Here is a 22,165-nt window from a genome sequence, read left to right as displayed (position 1 = left end):
ACAGGGAGGTGGTAGTACTGTCTCTCTCTCACTCACTCACATACGCACCCGCACACATGGCTGTTAGTTGCTGCATATCTCACGAGTTCGTCAAAGCGGCGTCCAAGAACCTCGATAAAGTAGCAGTTATACATGCTTGTGGTGGCTTCAAATTCACCAGAGAATTTCGCAACAATCAAACTTATAGTGACAACGTTACTTGGGATTCTGAAATCAACTACGATAAATTCTTGGACGACCTCGCAACTGGATCGGCGTTTCATCCTCCGGTGTACGAAGGCGACCGGTGTTTCACTTTCTCCCAAATTCTGGCCTCCGTTGATTCCCTCAGTTCTCGTCTCCGCCACATTCTTGACGGTGGAGATGATCCCTATCTTGTCAGACCGACCACCGGTTAGGATCTTTCTCTTATATATACACACACTAAACACACACACGTAAATATGTCTGTATTTATTTGTTAGTTCCTTCTCGGAGGTGATGCTCGCACCATCGTTTTTATAAATGCACTCTTTTCTTTTACCTTATTAATATAAACACAAAAATACCTCTCATACTTTATTCCCTTATATTTGGTGAGATACTAATTTCATTCATATTAAAAGTGAAAGTGCAAATATTGCATCCCTTTTATTTATTAATTTTTGATGTACTTTTTGTTTGATAAGTAGGTAATTGGACTTAAATATTAAAAAAGTGAGCTTGAACTGATTTTAACTTAATCTTTTTTACCGGCAAGAAATTCACACAACCACTTCTATTCTGCGGACATTCTATTTTGGAAGATGAGAAAGATTTTTAGCTTAATTTGAATATCATGAATAATATTTGTGTTTAAACTTGACAACAGGATGATGATAGGGTAAATTTGATACATATAATAGTTTAAATTTGAAATAGGATAAACTGTACAAAACCATCCCTAAACTTTCAAAATTTCGTAGATTATTGTCCGGATTCAAACTTTTGTTCTGATACAAAACTCTCTTAAACTGTTGAAATGCTGCAAATCACCCTCCACACGGATGTGTGACATAAATGAATAGTTGATTGCATGAGTGCTAGTTGCGAGTGATGGTGGTGGTAGTTGTGTGGTGCTAGGCTGTTTTGGTATTTTTAACATTAGGTGGTGGTGGAGATGGCGGTAATGAGGTTATGGTTCATAAGCTGGTGGGCTAAAGGAGAAAGATAAGGTTGTGGAGGCAATGGATTTGGTTGCATACTTACACATTTTGGGGTGTGCTATAGAAGGATTGTGTTAATGGTGATAGAAGCTTTAATAGCTACAGGTTGTGGTGGCTGCAGTTTCCTATACGATCTTTCTACAATATCCCTAAGCAGTTAAATTATGGACTAAAGCCTTTTGTGCATTGTCAAGTGAGTTATGGGCACATCTTTAATCCCTTAATCACATAGAGATTATTTGTATCTATGTTCACATTTTTTTTTTCTTTCCCATTTGTACTAACCAAAGAAATCTTATTTATAATTATTAATCCGTGGAATCAGATGTTAGTCAAAAATTGTGGTAACAGTTCAGTAAATTGTATCCGTGAATGTAAAGATCATCAGTTTTCTGTAATGATGGGTAGGTCATGAGGCATCATTCTTACTTGATAAAGAAAATGGTCATTGAGTACTTTGATTTTGATTTAGTGCTTTCTCTTTAATTCAATAATCTATTATTAAAGGGCAAAAGATAAAATAAAGTTCAGAGGCATTGATCTGATCTCATGTAATAGGAATCCACTTGCTGAACTTGGTAGTCTTAAGTCGCGATATTTAACCCTTCTTATTGTATATGTTGCACATTTTTCACATAATGAAATTTTACCACACAAATTGATCAAGTGTCCAGCACACCAGCTACCAATTTGAAAAACAGCAAAGGGAATAGACCAACCTTCTGTGAAGGTTTGTTATCCAATGCTGTAGTTTTGGTTGGGACACATTCAATGGTTGAACACAATTGTCTTAGACACATCAGATGTTTCAAGCACCATATTCTAAGTCACATTCAATTTTTTGAGGTGGATGTAATTCTTGAAGATGGCTTGGTTTTTGCTCAAGTTAACTAGATGTAGTTGATCAAATATGTTTGCTATTCCTTTGATACTTGACATGCCATGGCATGTTTCATTTATCATGGTGGATTAAGGATTTTGACTTCGTTGCAGGCAGTTTCTCTAGTGAGCAGCCAGTAGCTGTTGACATGTCTGAATCATTGAAGTTTTCAAGTCCAGATGTAGAGCATTATATTGAGTATCAACATATGTATACTCCAAAAGTATTGGGAATATATATGGTACCTTCTGTTGAATACGTTGTTGCTGTTCTTTCTGTTCTTCGGTGCGGTGAGGCTTTTATCCCTTTAGATCCTTTATGGCCAAAAGACAGAATACTATCCATTGTTTCTTCTTCAAATGTTGATCTTATAATCGGGTGTCAATCTTCATTTGATGGAAGTTGTTGTCTCAAGGTTGATAACTCAAATTGGCTTTTAGATTGTGGCAATTGTTCTATTTTATTCATATCCATGAAAGACAACCTTCAGGAGAAAATTTGTTCATCACCATTAGCATGGCCATGTGAAAACAGAAAATTAAGATCATTTTGTTACTTGATGTATACATCGGGATCAACAGGAAAGCCTAAAGGTGTTTGTGGTACCGAGCCAGGTAAACAACTTTGCTTGTTGTGGTATGTCAAATGACAATATATGCTCTAGATTATATCAGTATACTGGCAAGATCTGCTATTTTTGTGTAAAGCATAACTGCCTAAGGTTAAACTGGTTACATTAATACCTTTCAGGCAACTTATACCAATTCAACTCAACAAGCTTTAATTGCTACTACTAATGCCTTTTAAGCAATAGGTTTATATATACATATCCATATGCGCGCGCGCACACACACACATATACGTATATATATTATATATATATATATAGAGAGAGAGAGAGAGAGAGAGAGGTTAAAGCCAAACTCACTCTTATGGGTTATGACTTTAAACATATGTATTAGTTGGTAAACATATATAGTTTTATAAGAAATTGTGGTGGTGGGAAAATAACTAACCTACCGAAATATTCTACTTTAGATGAAGAAGGGCATAGTGCTACTTCTCAAGCATTAACATGAATTAATTCTTTCGATTCCTTATCCTCCTGAGTTATTCAAACACAAAATTGGTTGTAAAAACAAAAAGCCTCTTTGTGTGTGGTGGTGCATCTGGCTGGAGAGGAATAAAAGATATTTTGAGGGAAAGGAGAGGCCTATTTCTTTTCTTAAGTTCTCTATTCTTTCCACTCTTTTTTCTTGGGTTTCGGGTAGAGATTTTAGATCTTCTGAGGATATTGTTGTTTTCTTGGCCTCTTTGAAGGCTTAAAGGGTTGTTTTGGCCCTGTGTTTGTTCTCTTGGGATGCGTTCCCCTTTTGAACGCTTTCAATGCATTTCTTACTTATCAAAAAAAAAAAAAAAAAAAAAAAAATTTTGTAATTGGTTTTAAACACAAAAACCTCCCCGCTTATCTATTGTTGACTACAGTTATAACTGCTAAAGGCATTAAATTGCATTATTAAATATCCCTATAGAATTCTGTGTTTGACTTTATCCGATAGAAGTTTAAATTTTTTATATGGCATGATAAGGTCTGGTTTTGGGTCAACTAGGAGGCTATTTTTGAATCCTTGACATTGTGAGTGATATAATCTCCCACAAGCGTCAATTTGCAATGGGTCAAGCATTAACCTGACAGGATTTTTGATATTTAATCTCTTTGTTGCAAAAGTACAGGACAAGTGACTGATTAAGATTTTTCCTTCCATCCCGACTTCCATAACACTGGCATCTTTTAAAATGCCTACACTGATGTGACAATTGTTACAAGTCTTTGCATAGTCATTCGTTTGTTTATTGATGAAAAATTGTCTTTCTTGCTATAGATGGTTAGGCAATCCTTCACTTTTGATCATTTTCCTCCTCCCCCTGTGGAGGTGCAGAATTTTGTTCAACCAATAATGATTGAGAAAAATAAAACAACTCACTCAACAAACAATGAAAATAAACAAGAACAGTATATAGAGAAGCGTAGAATTGCTTGATCCCTTTATTGGAGGTCTTAGACTCTATTTATATACAAAAGATTGCAAAATTATGGTAGGACTCGCGTTGCTTGCCCTCCAATTCTTTCTATATAAACATTCTTTACTAATAGAGTTCTTTCCATTGTCGAATTTTCCATACATAGAACTTGCCTTGTACAGAACTTCCTATCTCAGAGTTTTCCTTCTATAGTAAATCCTTTAACTGGTAGGACTTGTGCATTCTTGAATAACTGGGCTGAACATATTTTGATCCGGCTGGGCTTGAGTAACAGGCCGGATGTTAAATATTAACAAGCTGGGCTGATGACTTCTTGATTCGGCCTTGATGGAGGTTGGAGGACAAATAACAATGGTCTTGGGCTGTAAATACCCTCAATTTGGGCTTGAGCATGATGGGCCTTATATGTCCTTGGAATGTAGATATGGGTAGTGGTGACGTGTGCGCTTTTTATTGGAGGGAGTTTTTTTCCCTCCACACTTTGCCCCAAATTTCATTTTTAATTGAGCGACGGCTCCTATTAAAGAGGGAATTGAAACCGGTTTTTTACTTTGCTTCAGAAACGGTTCGAGGTCTTTCATTATTACTCCGTCATACAAGATTTTGCAAGAGTTACATTTGCCCTTGCTGCACTTCTGCGTTCTTCATTCCATCGCTTTGTCAGGTTAGTTTCGCATCTTTCTCTTCAATCTTTCATTATGAGTACTTCATCTACTCCCGAACGTATAGACCTTGGGGATTCTGAATCCACACCTTCATCTTCCCCCGTTCGCATTAGGGCTCCCCCTCCTAGGGTTTCTACAGATCGCCTTTTGTTGAATCCATTAGGTACTTCCCCTCTTCTAACCGAGACATCCACCTCAGGCTCTGATTATGTTCTTACTCATGAAGAGAAGAAAGCAATCATCTCTATTCGCCGCATCAAGTTCTCTATTGCTTCGGTAATGGAAGAATTTGATATTCCTGAGGGAGTAGAAATTGCAGAATATCCCGAGGGTGCCGATTTTACCTCCGGCGAGGGAATTGAGGAGGATGAGTTGCTTCTTTCGGTAGGGCATCTTAACGCCCTCCGATTCCCTCTTCATCCCTTCTATCATTTAGTTTTCAATAAGCTGGGTCTTGCCCTCCTTCAGGTAAATCCTAATTTCTTTCGCATCCTTTCGGCACTGTTGGTGCGCCGGAAATTAGAGGCTCTGGATTTGACCCTTGCCGACCTTCTGCTTACTTACAATATATCTAAGCATGGGACCGAGCCTGGTCGCTTCTTTTTTACCTCTCCCCTTCATCAGAGGATATGCACGAACCTTCCTTCATCCGAAAAGAAGTGGAAAGAAAGGATGGTTATAGTTAAAGGAAAGTGGTTCGTGCCCCAATCAATTACGCTCCCCATCCCGCGCAAGTTCGGGAAATTAGGTATAGAATACTTAACCTCCCTTCATACCAAGTGTTCTGGTTGTTTTCCTTGCCAAGTCTTAATGTTTCGCCGTACTTATGAGTTTCTTGGTGTTTTTTCAGCTACATTCCCATCCTCCGCAGCAAGGAACAGACTTTCTTTTCTTGAGGAACGAGTCTGGAGTGACCCCTCGCCTATCGAGGACCTGCTAACTTCTTCAAACCTCAAGGATATTGCCTCCAGTGCTGTTGCTGCAGACCTCATGGATCTGTTTCTACCATCCTTTGACAGTTTCCCTATGACTGAGGAGGAGATACGGAGGGCTGAGGCTCTTAAAAAGAAAGCCAAAGATGCCCAACCCTTGGTTGTTATTAGATCAACTGAGGATGAGGTGGAGGTTGAGGAACCACCAATGAAGAAATCTCGCCTCAACCCCTCATCCTCTGGCAAGGACAAAGTCCCTTCTAAGAGCAGAGGGAAAAAGACTGGAGAGGCCGAACCTGAAGATGAAGTCAGGGCCTTTGTTCTGGCTGAGACTGGGGCTCCTTGGACTCCTTCCTTCACCAGGGCTGACAGGTCAGTCCTGCACTCAGGGGATTCTGTGATTACAGACCCTTCAGCTGCACTGGCGGTGGCTCGAGGAATGTGGCTCCCAAAGGACGAGGAAGCCATCAGCCAAATGGGGTTGGAACAATTACTCCCCTCTGCCCTGGTCCGGGCCATAGAGGTTCGCATTGCTCCTTCAGAATTATGTTACTCTTGCTTGCTTATGTTTCTACTTATGCTTATATTTGCTCCCCTGTTAAACAGAGTCTATACCACACCATGGCCCTCTGCGCCACTGCTGAAGCTCAATCCCTTTCCATCAAGAAGCTGGAAAAGGATTTTGACAATGCAGAGAAGAGAGCCACTACTGCCTCTACCAATCTGAAGATAGCTTCTGAAGCTAAAGATGCGTATAAGAGGCAGTTGTCAGCCTCTGAGGCTAAGGTGGATTCTCTTTAGGCCGAAGTTCAACGCCTGACCGAGGCTCTTACTACTTGCTTCAAGGCGGGGAAGCAAATGCAGGGGCGCTACTCCTGTCTGGCACACCTGGCTAGTGCTAAAGCGTTCCGGTCTGGCTATAATCAGGGCTCAGGTCCTAAGACGATGGATCCGGATGCTTTTGACAAGCAGGTGGGGGCACTTCCCATACGATGAAGGGCTAGAGGCTTTGGAAGCTGAAATCCGCTTTGCCGAGATGGTGAAGGCGCACCTGAAGGGTACTCCTAGCTCTTCTGCTCCTGAAGGGCTAGAGGCTTTGGAAGCTGTAATGAAAGCGGTTTTCTCCTCATCTTCAGGATTCATGGGAATCTGATTGTAGCCGGAGTATGCATCGAGGAATGTGAGCCTCTCATAACCCGTCGTAGCATCCACCATTTGATTAATTTTGGGCAGAGGGAAGCTATCTTTTGGGCAAGCTTTGTTAAGGTTGGTATAATCTACGCATACCCTCCATTTCCCATTCTTCTTTTGAACGACTACTACATTTGAGAGCCATTGTGGGTACTGCACCTCTCGAATGAATCCTGCTTGTAATAGTTTATTTACTTCCTCGGCTATTATGCGATTCCGTTCAGGTACGAACCGTCGGTGCCTCTGCTTGACCGGCCTGAATTCTGGGTTAACCCTCAAACTATGGCATGAGACCATAGGATCGATCCCTACCATGTCCGAGTGATCCCAGGCAAAGACATCTGAATTGCACCGAATGACCCTGATCATTGCTTCCTTCTCTTCGGCTGTGCAAGATGAGCCAATGTAGGTGACCTTCTGAGGGTCTCCGAGGACTACCTCTATAGCTTCGAGGGACTCCTCGGTAGGTGCTTCAGCCTCGGCTTCTTCCTCTGCCTTGAGATACTTGGGCAGAGGATATTGTAACTGCTATTTGATTGCGCCTTTGGGATTCGCCTCTAACTGAGGTGATTTCGACGCCTTTTTTGCTTCATGTAGCGTTAGCATGTAACATTCTTTTGCAGCCACCTGGTCTCCCCAGAGGTCGATGACTTCCCTGCCATCTGGGGATAAACACCTCATTACTTGATGAAGGGTAGAGGGGACTCCGTTCATACGATGGTTCCAACCTCTCCCCATAATGAGGTTATAAGATGGATGAATCTCCGTCACGACAAAGTTCTCCTTCAGAGTCCTCTTTGCTGCAGTAACGGATAGATCGATCACCCCAAGCGGATTCACCTTAGTACCATCAAATCCCATTAGGGGGCTGGAAGTTGGCCTGATGGACGATGGTGAAACCCCCAACTGATCAAAAGCTGTTTTTGTAATGATGTTGGCGCTACTTCCCGGATCTATCAGCACTCTCCTGATCATATAATTCGCTACCAGGAGGCTGATGACCAAGGGGTCCTCATGCGGGCGCTGGACTCTAGAAAGATCATTGTTACCGAATCCAATGTTGATGCTGCCTGGTGCAACCGTGTTTACCGAAGACAATCTTCGTAACTTATGAGCCTCTCTCAGCCTGGATCTGTACAACTCTTCAGACTCTTCATCATCCTCTGACCTTCCGTGTATAGCATGGATAACCTTTACCTGACCGCCCTCTACCCGTCGAGGGTTAACCTCCCGAGGTTTTACGTGCTCCTTCGTGGCGAGATACTCCACCAACTCTCCTCTCGCTATCATGCTTTCTACCTGTCGCTGAAGGGACCTGCAGTCATTGGTGGTATGCCCATAGTCTCTATGGTAGGCACAATGTTTGCTTTTGTCCCTCTACTCCAAGGGTTGTTTCATGGGCTGAGGAGTTGCGAACCTCGTCTTATTCTCTTGGAATAGGCGCGCCAAGGTAGGACGGAGAGGGGTAAGCCTGCCCTCTGTCCTTCGCCTCTTCTCAGACGCTTGGGTGACTTGTGTGGCGGTATGAGGAACCTTCTGCATCCTTGTGCTCGGCAGCTTTCTCTCGAGACTTGTTTTCCACTGTGACGAGGGTAGCGTGCTGTGCACGGTGGGCTACGTTTTCCTCCAACCGAATGTAGATTTGTGCCCTAGCGTTCAAAGTCTGCATATCCGGGGGGGAATATTTGACCAAGGATGTGTGAAACTTGGTTCCCTGGATCATTGCCAACTTAAATGTTTCGATTGCCGTGGCAGGGTGGCAATCTGCTATCTCCGAGGCCTCCATGTTAAACCTGGATAAAAAATCTTGCAGAGTTTCTCCCTTCCTTTGCCTTATGGTGAAAAGGCTGGCGATACTTTTCTTCTGCTTCTTATTTCCGCAATACTGGGCTAAGAACATAGTGCACAAGGTCTCATAATCAGGGATAGACTTGTGTGGCCTATTCCTGAACCATTCTAACGCTGCTCCGGTTAAACTGGTAGGAAAAACCTTACACATCCACGGATCGTTATGATCGTCCAGTGCCATCTTTTGCGCATAATGATCGAGATGCCGAGAGGGGTCTCCTGCCCCATCGAACTGGGTGAAGGATGGCATAGTGAACTTCTTTGGTCTCTCCACAAGGTACACCTCGTCAGTAAAGGGGGTCTTGATCAAGGAGTTTTTGTGCTCTCTAGTCATCTCGGCTGGTGTCTGAACTCTTAAGAGCTTCTTTTCGTCGAAGGCATCTTGTACGCGTGCGCCATCTGGAACGCCATTGGACCATACCGTAAGCCTATGGCTGGACTCGGCCTGTTCGTCCTGTGTGCGACGCGGGAGATTATCCGAAGCAACCGCCTCGGACCTCGTCCCTTGCTTTTGCTGAACCTCATTAGGTCGAGCCCCGTTGGGTGGTGTCTCGTTGGCTGGAGGCTCGTGAACTGGAGGTAAATTCCTGGTGGGGGGTGGTGCTGCAACATCGCCTGGTGGTGGTTGTGGCGTTAGCCTGGCCATGGTCGTGTGCAGCGTATGAGTTTGCTGCTGAAGCGCGGCTATCTGGGCGACACTCGTATCGTTTGCTTGCCAGAGTGTCTCAAATTGGTGCAAGAACTCTTCTCGCATCTTTTGCATCAATTCTATCTGTTGATTCATTGCTGACTCTCCGTTTGACATTCCAGACACGACTAAGGATTTGATTTGAAGAACAAGTGGGAGTATATTTTTATACGTTTCCCACAGACGGCGCCAAAGTGTAGGTGTAGAATTTCGCTCAACCAATAATGATTGAGAAAAATAAAACAACTCACTCAACAAACAATGAAAATAAACAAGAACAGTATATAGAGAAGCGTAGAATTGCTTGATCCCTTTATTGGAGGTCTTAGCCTCTATTTATATACAAAAGATTGCAAAATTATGGTAGGACTCGCGTTGCTTGCCCTCCAATTCTTTCTATATAAACATTCTTTACTAATAGAGTTCTTTCCATTGTCGAATTTTCCATACGTAGAACTTGCCTTGTACAGAATTTCCTATCTCAGAGTTTTCCTTCTACAGTAAATCCTTCAACTAGTAGGACTTGTGCATTCTTGAATAACTGGGCTGAACATATTTTGATCCGGCTGGGCTTGAGTAACAGGCCGGATGTTAAATATTAACAAGCTGGGCTGATGACTTCTTGATTCGGTCTTGATGGAGGTTGGAGGACAAATAACAATGGTCTTGGGCTGTAAATACCCTCAATTTGGGCTTGAGCATGATGGGCCTTATATGTCCTTGGAATGTAGATATGGGTAGTGGTGACGTGTGCGCTTTTTATTGGAGGGAGTTTTTTTCCCTCCACACCCTGCTTTTATCTTTTGTATCTTTTGATGATGTTTCATTACCCATCAGGAAAATAAAAGAGATATGAACAAACAGAAAACTGGAGCAATTTTGTGGCGGTTGCCATATTTCTCAGACGAAAGCTGTTATTGAGTTTCTTTTCTTTTATAGCAACAGGTCCTCTTATTTATTTTTTATTTTTTTATAGCAACAGGTCCTCTTTTATTTATATGCTTCATAGAGAGTGATTTTATTTGATGACCTAGCTCATATAAATCTTGTGCTTGATCTACACTTCTCATTATTTGCTCTGCAGATCCCTTCCTATCTTTATGTGCACTTAGATGTCATCTGTTTATTCTTTGTCAGGTCTTCTTAATCGCTTTAGGTGGATGCAAGAACTGTATCCCCTACATGGAGAGGAAATTTTATTTTTCAAAACATCAATAAGCTTTATTGATCATCTGCAAGAATTTCTTGGAGCTCTTCTTACTACTTGTACACTAGTCATACCTCCTCTCCTTGAGCTAAAAGAAAATTTATTCTATATGATCGATTTTCTACAGGTAGAGTAGTATACACAAAATTACATTTTTTACTTGGAAGTTGTTTTTTATTGCTTAGAATTGGATGAAGCAATTAGAAGCCTTTATTTATTCCACTTCTCTTTATTATTGAATTCTTGAATTTCTGTTCAATCCTTAGATTGTAAGGATATTGATGAATTTAGGACACAAAAATTTTACTCCATCAAAGGATTGTTTTCAGAGATGTAATTGCATAATCACCACATATGTTTCATAAAATTTTCAAGCTTCTCCTACATAACATTCAAAAAGAAACTTCTTATCATCACCCAAAAAGAAAAAAATAAAAAAAGTCATTGAGATATATAAACTATATCCAACTTCCAAATGTATATGATAAGCAAGATTAACAAATTTTGACAAAGTCTACAAGACTGAAGTCATACCTTTTTTTTTTTTCCCTGATAAGTAAATTTTTATAAAGAAAGCGCTCAGAAGGGGTGCGAAACCCAAAGACTGAAGTCATACTTTACATGATTATAATCATCGTAGAGTCCAGGACTTGCTCATAATCCGCCACTATTGACTTTTTTATCGATCTATTTTACCTTTTACACTAAATTTTATCCTGGTATTTACCATTATAGAATTGGGTCACAAACTATATGGTTAAATGTAGAAAAAGGTCATTGCCCAGGATAGGTCCATATTAAGGTGTTTGGAAGGGTGGAGCCGATGAAGACCCAACGAAAAAATTTAATAGCAGAAGGTGACTCAAAACTCAAACTGTGTGTTCGTTTTTCATGCCTTGATTTTTACATTTCATGGTACAAGGCCCATAAAGCTTTACACTTCAAAATATTTATATGTTGGTTTCATTTTTATAAAATTGTTCTGGCAATATTCATTACATATGCAAGGCAATAGGAGGAGGGATGGGGATTTAGAATTTTTTGGCACATCTGTAGGGATGGGATTTAGAATTTTTTGGCAGCTTCTGGTTGAGAACATATATTTTATTAAATGAGTCAGTAACTGATTTAGAAAAATTATGAGTTTGGCAAATGAAAATGATTTTTACACTGTTAGTTGGAAAATAGTTAAAATTTTAAAGTTTTTGTGTGTTATTGTGTGTGTGAGGTGGGTGAGTTTGTGGGTACCTTTTCAATTATAGAATGTAATGTTTGCTTAAAGCATGATTCTGTAGCTAGAGAATAGCATATTAATTATGTGCAACACCTCGTCTAATAATTTGCTTTAGAATGCGCCATTATGTTCCTTTATTTTACCTGATCCAAGATTTTTTATTTTCTTAAGATTCACGACAATCTGTGTTGTATAGTTGACACTTGACACCCTCAATGTTTTGCCAACAGTTTAAACACTATGCTGCATGTTACAACTACTTTGGCATCAAACTAAGTAACTTTCAAACCTTCCTGTGTAAAAGTTTTTGCTTATATAAGAGTATACGCAAGAGAATTTTTTGATTGTCTATATAAAAAATGCTTATATTAACAAAAAAAAATGCAAAAACCTCTATATAAAAATACTTATATTAACAAAAAAAATGCAAAAACCTCTCTATAAAAATGCTTATATTAAGCATTTATTTATTTATTTTGTTAATATAAGCATTTTTATATAGAGGTTTCGTACCTGCAAGATTATACTTATGTAAGCATTTATTATCTTGTCGGTACGCAATGCATTTTTTTATGTTATTTTTCTTTTAAAATACCTTGACCTATATATTTCTATGCAGGCCATGTTACTCATAAGTCATAAACAAAGTGTTTATTCAACTTTTTCTTCAAAATAAATTGTTACAAGTATTTCCAACTTGTTTTTGTAGGTGTATTCTATCAACAGGCTTATTGCTGTTCCATCATTGATGAGAGCAGTCCTACCTGCTTTGCGAAGTCTATATAACAAGAGGGCTAAGAGTTCATTAAAATTGTTAGTGCTAAGTGGCGAGGTTCTTCCTGTGTCATTATGGGACATGCTTTGCAAGTTATTACCGATGACTACCATCTTGAATTTATATGGAAGTACAGAGGTTAGACACTTGCATTCATATTTTTGACTATATGTCACTCATATGGATCATGATAAGTTTAATTTTGACAAGATAGTTCATTATTAATATATTTGTGTTCCCATATCGAGCCTTTCTGATTTTGATGGTTGCTGTGATCTACTATAAATTATATATAAGTATATATAATGTTTTGCAACCATTCATTTGTTCAGTCTCTGGATACATATTTTTAGTTTTATTATGCTAAATATTTACATCTGCTACTATATGGGGACTTCTGTAATTTTCTATTATATGTTTGTTCACAGGCACACACACCCATACACTGAACCCTCAACACATACATTTTTTAGCTGTGGATTTGATGAATTTTCTTTTCTTTCTTCATTTAGGCAAGGAGTGCCTTGTCCTTCTTTGGCAATTTGATACTTTGTAACAGAATACCACTTTCAGTTTCTTATAAAAAATGATTTGCAAAAAAAAAAAGGTCGCTTGTGAATTGAAAACACAATTTCCTAAAACATAATTCAATATTCAAACAAAGTCCACAATCCCTCCTTACCTTGTCCTTTCTTCAGACAACATTTACAAATTTTATAATGTTGAATCTGCTAAAAGAATAATAATAGATGCCAAACCTTTTTTATATAATATTATAATGTAAATAATACCCGTGACTTTCTTAGAACTTAAAAATCTTTACAATAAAAGATACAAAAGCATTTTTGGGTAAGAATAAAAAAATAAAATAAAAGATAAGAGTAGTATCTTGAATCTTCTCTCACCTTTTGTCTTTCTTTTTTTTTTTATTATTTTTTTTAATAAGTAAAATTGTATAAAAGCGCTCAAAAGGGGGAGCAAACCCAAGAAAGAACAAAAGGCCACAAAGGACCTAAGCCTTCAAAGAGGCCAAAAAATCAACAATCTCCTCTAAAGAACTATAATCTCTCCCTGAAACCCAACAAAAAAGAGTGGAAAGAATAGAGAATTTAAGCATAGAAATGACATCTCCTGCCCTTCAAAATATCTCCTATTCCCTCGAGCCATAAACACCACCACACACACAGAGATGTAGCCCTCCAAGCATCCCGAATGAGGGCTCCCATATAGCAACCACTCCAGGCCTTAATCAACCCTCTCACGGAACAAGGCATAACCCATGGAAACCCCCACACCTCTAGGCCCACCCACATCGAGGGAACACCACCCTCCTCTACTCTCCCCAAACTGACTCACCACAACCCTCCTCCAAAGCCAGTGTCTCTCCACTCCAAACCTCCACAGCCATTTCCTAAGGAGAGCCTAATTAAAAGGCACCAATCTTCTAAGGCCCAAACCTCCATTCCAAATAAGTCGCAAACATGCTCCCATCGAACCAGATGGAACTTGAACTCTTCCCCTCTACCCCCCCACAGAAAATTACGCTGTAATTTCTCAATCCTCTCCGCCACAGAAGAGGGAATCTGAAAAAGGGAGATAAACTAAGTGGGAAGGCATGAGAGAGTGCTCTTAATTAGAGTGACCCGACCTCCTTGGAGAGGTACTGCTTCTTCCAACCAGCCAACCTCCTCTCAAATCTATCCACCACAGGATCCCAAACCCCCACACACCAGAAGGAGCTCCCAGAGCCGACCTCCCTTTTGTCTTTCTTCTTTTTAATCTTTCACGTCTTTGTTAGGATTGACGGGAGTAATGTTCGTGTTACCTTGCTTGAATCTCTTCTTTGGTGTAGTTTCTAAGTGTAGCTGTGACCAACTGCATCATTTGAGTTTTATAAATGTATCTACATTTATTTCTTTATTATTTATTTCTTTTGATATGAAACTAAAATATTATAATTTTTTTTTTGGATAAGTGCTATGAAACTTGAATATTATTAGGTAGAGCCGCGGAGGATAAAGAAAGTATAATGGAAAGATGGTTGAGAAGTACGTCAATCTTGAAGAACGAAAATAGACAAGAAGCTAAAAATACTAGTTTCATTGCCACGTCCTTAATAAGAATCTTAACAAGCAGTAAGGGGTACAAGAATGACCCCCTAGAAGACTCATGAGTGGCTGTCCCTCTCTTAGCCGTTCTGTCTTCCTCTTCTTTCTGTGCAGCCCTAACAATCAAAGTAATAACTGCCTAAGGAAAAAAATCCAATATCTCCTTTTAACTAGCATAACAGCTAGGCCCATGACTTTTATGAATTTATATCTTCCTTGAATTATGTTGCAAGATCATTTTTTTATGTATGATCACTTTATTATTCTGCAAATGCAATGTCTTCATTCATGTGTGATCACTTTAATGACTGTGTCATAGCACTGCGGTGAAACGGTGCAAGGAATGTGAACTTTTTTTAAAAAATTATTATGTTTCACTATCTCTTTTTATATCACTTCTTTATTATGTGAATCTGATGTAATCATGGCTTAGGGAAGGATGCTGATATATGGACCTTTATGCAACTCTCTACTCGTGATGTGATTGCTGCTAATAGCTACTACGATAACTTTTATTTTCACTGCCTGATGCATCGTATATTCAATTTAGGTGTCTGGTGATTGTACGTATTTTGATTGCAAAAGTTTGCCGTTGATCTTGGAGACCGAGGCTATAAGCAGTGTTCCCATTGGCGTGCCTATTTCTAACTGTGATGTAGTGCTTGTTGGAGAGGATTCACCCAACCAAGGAGAATTATATGTTGGTGGACTCTGTGTTGCTACTGGATACTTCTGTAATCCTTCTGTCATAACTCAGGATTATGTAAAGTTGCCTCAGGACTCCTGCTGTGACTATTCTATCACTGATCAGGGATCTCAGTATTATTTTAGAACTGGTGATTTTGCAAGACGGCTTCAAAGTGGTGACTTGGTTTTTGTAGGGAGAAAAGACCGCACTGTAAAGGTTAATGGGCAGCGCATTGCTTTAGAGGAGATTGAATGTGCATTAAGAGAACACCCAGATGTAGTTGATGCTGCTGTTATTTCCCGTAAAGGTCAAGGAGACGTAGCACTTCTTGAAGCATATTTAATTATAAAACAGAACGATGATTGTGGTGAAATTTTAAGATCTTCTATTAGGAGTTGGATGGTCGACAAACTTCCCTTAGCAATGATTCCTAATCGTCTCAGCTTCACCAAAACATTTCCAATGTCTTCGACGGGGAAAGTGGACTATGCATCATTAGCTACTTTGACAATTTCCGTGAAACATGTGCAGAATGAGATTGGTGAGATTCAGAATGTTGACCTCTTGCAAATTATCAAAAAGGTGCGCTCTTTTACCTTCTCGGCATTTCCAATATCTCTTACCTTTTTTTTGTTTGCCATAATGTTTATCTGATTTTCTTTTTCAAACAATATTTCTTAGTATTCATAGATTTCATCAGGAGTAGTTGTGTACATTAGGATGGGAGCGTCATAATATGTGCCCTGATTATGTGATGTGCAGAGCTGGATAATTCTTTATCTTTCTATTGATTGATAAGTCTTTTAGTTGAGAAGATTCTGAGAAGGGAACAGGAGTTGTTACTACTTGTGGGTAAAAAGCAGATGGTATTGGATATTTCTTGTCTTTTGATTGATTGATGACTCTTTTAGAAGAGAGAGATTTGGAGAATGGAACAACACAATTTGTTACTTGCTGCAGGAAAAAGGCAGAAGATAATCTGTTGTGAAAATTAACTCATGTTCTAACGTATTCATAACAATTTTTTGCAATTAAGTGTGACCCTAAATGTTCTCTAAATAGTTTTTACGAAACATGATACCTTTGGATGTTGCCTGGTTTTGCTGCTGCATGTGCTATCATAAATAGTTCTTTGCAGGTTCAGTTGTTCACACAATATCCATTGTCTAATGTTTGGAAAGCATTTTGGTGCTTATATTCTCCTTCTTGTTTGGATGTGGAAAAGTGGAATTATATAAAAGGGAATTAGGATGAATTGTATTGATACAGAAGGCACATTTACATTGATAGTTAGTTATACAATTACCTTCTCTAAGTTAAGTATTATCAAGTACCATCGGCTTGCCTTTGCCCCCCCCCATCTCATTCCATCACTTTCCTTTCCACCATCTGTGACTGTGTGAGCTTCCATCTCTGGTGCAAAATTTTGAGTCTAATTAAGGATTGTGAGGTGAATTTGTTGTATCCATGTCACTCACTATCGCCTGTACGACAATCTTGACTTGCTTAGTCTCTCTCATTTTTTGTTTTCCTAGTTCAAACAAGTTCGGAATCCAATGGTTTAGAATGCTATTTGGCTGCCCTAAACAAAGGGACAATCATATGACATGGGTCCTAAGTTTTGGGCGTCAATTAAAGTTATGTTGTGGAGGCCTAGATCCTGTGAAGCTTGAATTGGTAACCAGTTTTGTTGACTGAGACACATTGGCATCTGTTATGTATATGTCTTTTTTATATGAAGTTAATATCTATTTTGTATAGGTTGTAGCTATAAAATAATAAAAAATTATTTTGAGCATGCTGCTAAATTGTTTTGATTGTTGTAAAGATCAGATATCCTAGATTTAATATTCTCTGGTCTTTTACCACTCGGCCATTTGGAGGTGAGGGTTTCGAGTCCCATAGCAGACCTTTTGTGTGTGTGTGAGTATTCAACTAAAAAAAAAAAGAAAAAAATCTCGAGTCTTTGATCTGAACTTTAAATAGAATTTACTTTTTTGTTGGTGAAGTTAATTTTGCTGAAGAATGCTGATCACATAAGTCTTCTTTTTGTTTTCTTTGGCAGGCCTTTTGTGTGCGTGAGTATTTAACTAAAAAAATAAATAAAAAATCTTGGGTCTTTGATTTGAACTTTGAAATAGAATTTACTTTTATGTTGGTGAAGTTAATTTTGCTGAAGAATACAGATCACACAAGCCTCTTTTTTTTTTTTTTTCGGTTTTGTTTGGCAGGCCTTTTGTGATGCTTTGATGGTTAATATGGTTTCCAATGATGATGATTTTTTCGCAATGGGTGGTAATTCTATTTCTGCAGCACACGTTTCTCATAATTTAGGGATTGACATGAGGTTGCTGTATATGTTTCCAAGTCCTTTGATGCTTCAAATGGCTCTTCTACAAAATGACGGATCATGCAATATTGATGTAAGAACAGGCACTAATTGGAGAGCAAATCTGAAAATGTACAAGGACACCATGCTCCTTCCCTTTGATTCTAAGGCTTCTAATCTTTATAGCTCTAAGCCACATGGAAGGATTTTGAGGACCATTCATGACAAGAATGTTAATCATCCTGTTAAATGCTTGAAGGTGGCTTCGAAATTGTATTTGAATTCAAAGGATATCGGTCCTGGAGATTGTTATCCTTGGAATTCCTACTCAATACCCTTGGCTTGTTCATTTAGCCGTTGCAACAAAGTAATTTATGAAGGGGCAGATAAGGGGGATGGTTCATGTCAAGCAGCCTGCTTAGCTGAAATTCCTAGATATAATAAAGGTGCTATGAAAGAATTGTGGAAAGTACATATGGAGTCTTGCGTTGATGCATCACCACTAGTTGTATTTAAGGATGGCGATGTTTTTCTATTTATTGGATCTCATTCACACAAATTTTTTTGCATCAATGCCAAAAGGTAAGTTCTATTTTGTAGTTTCTTAATCAAAGATCTTGGTGTATATATAATTCTTGGTATTTTCAAACATTTGTATCTTTAATAATATGACATGTTGTGTGTTTGAATTGACACTGTTATGCATATTTTGATGACAATAATGGTTTCACTGACAGATGAGTTGATCTGTTGGTCATTATCATTGTAAAAGTTGTCCATATAGAAATTGTGTTATTTCTTTAAAAAGTCTAATGTTTTGTAACTAACTGTAGCATTAATGTCGTTCTTTTTGGTTGGTAAGTTAACACCTAACTTGCACACAGACACACACACAATCATTTCCGTATGGGGACTTGAACCCTCAACCTCCCATGTGAGGGAGGAGGAGATGCCACTTGAGGTATGGGTTAGGTAGTATGAATGTAATTCAATTTGAAAAAATGATAATATAGTTGAAATTAATTATTTATAAGCTTGAAATGCCTTTGATGTTCTTGTTTTCAGCCATTGGATGACAGCCTTTAAGTTAAAATGTGCTTACCATCCATGTACAACCTATTTATGGTGACTCCCTGGGTTTTCTTTTCTTGTTGATATCAGTCAGTTTCTTGATGTAATTGAGGACCATTGATACATGGGATATTTCCGTGACATTTTCTGTACTGGTCAATACCTTGTCAATAAAGGGCAATTGATCATATGCAAGGTAGCTATGGAGCTCTTTTTTCAAATTGAAGAATTGAAGTCACAGGGTTGCTTACCCCCTATTTTGGTCTATGATTGTGATTTAAGAACACTATGAGGTGAATTACTGAAGACTTGTTGAACAAGAAGAATGATTTGGGAGATAAGACATGTCTGGCATGTGGATGGTGGTTTTTGAATCAACAGATTTCTTAAGAGCAGTAAGGTGCTCAGATATTTGAACAATAGGAATCGAAATAAAAAGAGTAGGCAAAGGAGAGGAAGAATCATTAGCTGAAAATACTAGAGACCCCTGAGGAACCCTAAAAGTTTAAAACAATTACATAAAAAAACAGTGGTGTAACAATTTTTGGATTAGTGTTTACATTTATTAGCATAGAATTCTCTTCCCGAGTACCAACATCTACTGAAGAAAAGTATATTCCTTGAATGGGAAAGGCGCTAGTTCAAAGAATGTGACAAAGTTAGATCTTAGACTTCAAAATTTCCTATCCAACATGGTTGTGGAAAACTCTGTTGTGAGCAATGGCTCAGTGTGACCCACTTAACCTTAATGCTAATCATGCTTTACATTTTTCAATTTAGCTTGTGTGTTTTTGTTGCTCTAACTTGAAACTAATATGAAGGAAAGAAGATTATTTTATGCCCCCGGATATGACTGCAACGCATCCGAAAATGTTTTTTTTGTCACTATAATTGGAACTATCATCTTACATCGTACAAAATCTAACTTGAACTATCATATTAGTTGATCTCTAATCATCATATGCTTACATTTTTGAACGGTAACAATTTACCGTGTGTTCTATATTATTACTTATGTGCTTTTTAGTTAAACAGCATGAGCATTTTATGGTCATCAAATTTATTGCTCTAGTTTCATGATAATCGTTTAAAAGTACATAATATTAAGAATATAAGGTAGTTTATTTTATTTTATTTTATTATTATTATTATTTTTTTATAAGAATCATTCAGTTGCTAATAAAGTGTTTATCATGTAAATTGTTTCAGTGGTTTTGTCCACTGGGAGATCAAACTAGAAGGACGAATAGAATGTTCCGCAGCAATTCTTGGTGATTTTTCACTGGTTGGCCCCTATTTTAATGCTTTTGCTGTTCTCCTATTCCATGTTTGTTTCATTTGAAAATTTGCTGCAGAGAGTTCTAAAATTTTTGAATGTTTTACATCTTTTTAGGTTGTAGTTGGTTGTTACCAAGGGAAAATTTACTTTCTTGATTTTTTGAATGGCAAAATCTGCTGGACTTTTCAGACATGTGGCGAGGTAGGATTATTCTATGCAGATCTACCTAGTTTATGTGTTCTTGCATTATTAACTAAATTGTCATCTTCTTAGAATTAAAAAATTTCATAAAGAGGTTGATGATTTTTCACTATATTAGCTTTTTTAGATCTGTATGGTAATGGGTTATGATTAATCCATCTATGTATGCTTTGGTTCCTTGAATATCTTAAGTCTCTCTCTCTCTCTCTCTCTATATATATATATATATATATATATATATTATCGTGTTTGTAACTTGAGAATATAGATGCTACTTTTGTCTAAGTTGGCATTAGTTTATAAGGATGCTAAATTTCAAGTACCTGATGCAACTTGCCGCTTGTGTTGTACTTGAGTATTCTCATTACACTGTGGATCCCTACGATAGAAAAAGGAGGGTTGCATTAGTTAGCTTCCAGCTAGCGTGAAACCTTTGTCAAACCCCTATTGAACATTCATTTTGTAAACTTAACTCAATAAAGCCTTTTCCCAACTATCTGGGTTTGGCTACAGTTTATGTTATATATGTGTGTGTGTGTGTGTATTTTATTTGTCTGTTTCTTTATTTTGTTCTATTTTTATTTTTTATTTTTTATTTATCTCTTGAAAGGGAGTGGGATGAATAGGATGATATTTGTATGACTGTACTATATATTGAGAAAGGAGCAAGGGCTTTTTCACCATAGAAAATATTACATGTTCTACAAGTACCTTTCTGGTTGCAGTGTAAATTCAGAGCTTGATGAGAGTTGAGTCTTCTGATAAAGGACTCCCACTTAAGGCCACTCCCATAAAAAGTAAAACCAACGTTAATGCTCTGTTTGGTAGGAAGGAAGGAAGTGGGGTGGAGAGAAGATATGAAGGAAGAAGCAAACTTCCCTCGTTTGGTAGAGAGGAGGCAAGGAGAGAAGAGAAAAGAGGATGGATGAGTCATCCTTCCTCCTTTACAAATTTTCTTCCCTCCAAATATGGATGGATGACACGAAGGAAGAAAGGCAATGCTATTATAAATGTTTTTAAATTACAAAACTTTCCTTGTAATTAGCACTTTCTCATCCCTTATCTTCTAACAAACAAAATAAGGTATTATCTCATTCTCTTCTCTTCCATTCAACCAAACAAAAAGAGGGAAGTACACACTCTCTTCCCTAGGGATGTCTCATTCATCTCTTCTTCTCTCCCTTCCATCCAACTTTCTTCCATCCTACCAAACGGAGCATAAATTGTTTTTGTATTTATCTTTTTGTAAGTTTTGAACTGAAATTGTTGCCTGCGTCTTAATCCCTGTTAATCATGTTAGATTTGTTTTGCCCAACAGCTTTGAAGTTTCCTGGTTTATTTAGAAATATCCTGCTAGATGATTATAATGATCTTTTCTATTTCAAGGTTACAGACAGAATGACCTGGAGATCATCTGGCATCATAGTATTTACTCTGAAATTCAGGTTATGAGTCACTGGTTTGAATTAGTAATTGTGCATGCAAATATGCTGGTCTGGTTGTGCAAAGCCGCCATGACGGCGACCGGAAAATATCACAAAGTGAGAGGTTGATGTTAGCCATTTAATCTAATAACTCTGTTGCTAGTGGATCTAATCTTTCACTGAGAAGGGATACTGATGTTTTTATTTGGTTGATTTGATTGTTTGCAACCTTAAGTTCCCAGGAAGCACCATCTATATGAAATGAAGAAATTTTTTTTACTGTGGAAATATAAATTGTAATGAAATCGTAATATATGGGTTTCATCTAACTGTCCATTGTTGTTGCAATAATGATTTGGTTGTCTTGTTCAACTTTTATTTTACCTTCAAATTCATCTTTATTGCAATTAGTTTACAT

The 22,165-nt window shown here is 38.2% G+C and overlaps 1 protein-coding gene across 7 annotated transcripts in view; it reads left to right on the top strand.

Moving 5' to 3' along the window:
- The window catches only part of LOC132276363 (putative acyl-activating enzyme 19), a 37,390-nt gene continuing 15,225 nt past the window's right edge, over positions 1-22,165 (top strand). For 6 of the 7 annotated variants that reach the window (XM_059777759.1, XM_059777758.1, XM_059777757.1 and 3 more), the window contains exons 1-8: positions 1-393; positions 2,178-2,678; positions 10,569-10,765; positions 12,582-12,785; positions 15,306-16,025; positions 17,675-18,354; positions 20,053-20,128; positions 20,237-20,323. In XM_059777759.1, the coding sequence (XP_059633742.1) occupies positions 57-393; positions 2,178-2,678; positions 10,569-10,765; positions 12,582-12,785; positions 15,306-16,025; positions 17,675-18,354; positions 20,053-20,128; positions 20,237-20,323 (2,802 nt within the window). In that variant the 5' untranslated portion in view covers positions 1-56. The remainder of the gene's footprint in view (positions 394-2,177; positions 2,679-10,568; positions 10,766-12,581; positions 12,786-15,305; positions 16,026-17,674; positions 18,355-20,052; positions 20,129-20,236; positions 20,324-22,165) is intronic. The other variant, XM_059777760.1, reaches the window with a different exon arrangement.

Source organism: Cornus florida, unplaced genomic scaffold (assembly GCF_030987335.1).
Source record: "Cornus florida cultivar Cherokee Brave unplaced genomic scaffold, ASM3098733v1 CherokeeBrave_3.0.0_Hap2_Chr10, whole genome shotgun sequence".
In the NCBI taxonomy this organism is placed as follows: Eukaryota; Viridiplantae; Streptophyta; class Magnoliopsida; order Cornales; family Cornaceae; genus Cornus; species Cornus florida.
The sequence above is the reverse complement of the archived record's forward strand: the minus strand, read 5'-3'. Positions and strand labels throughout refer to the sequence as shown.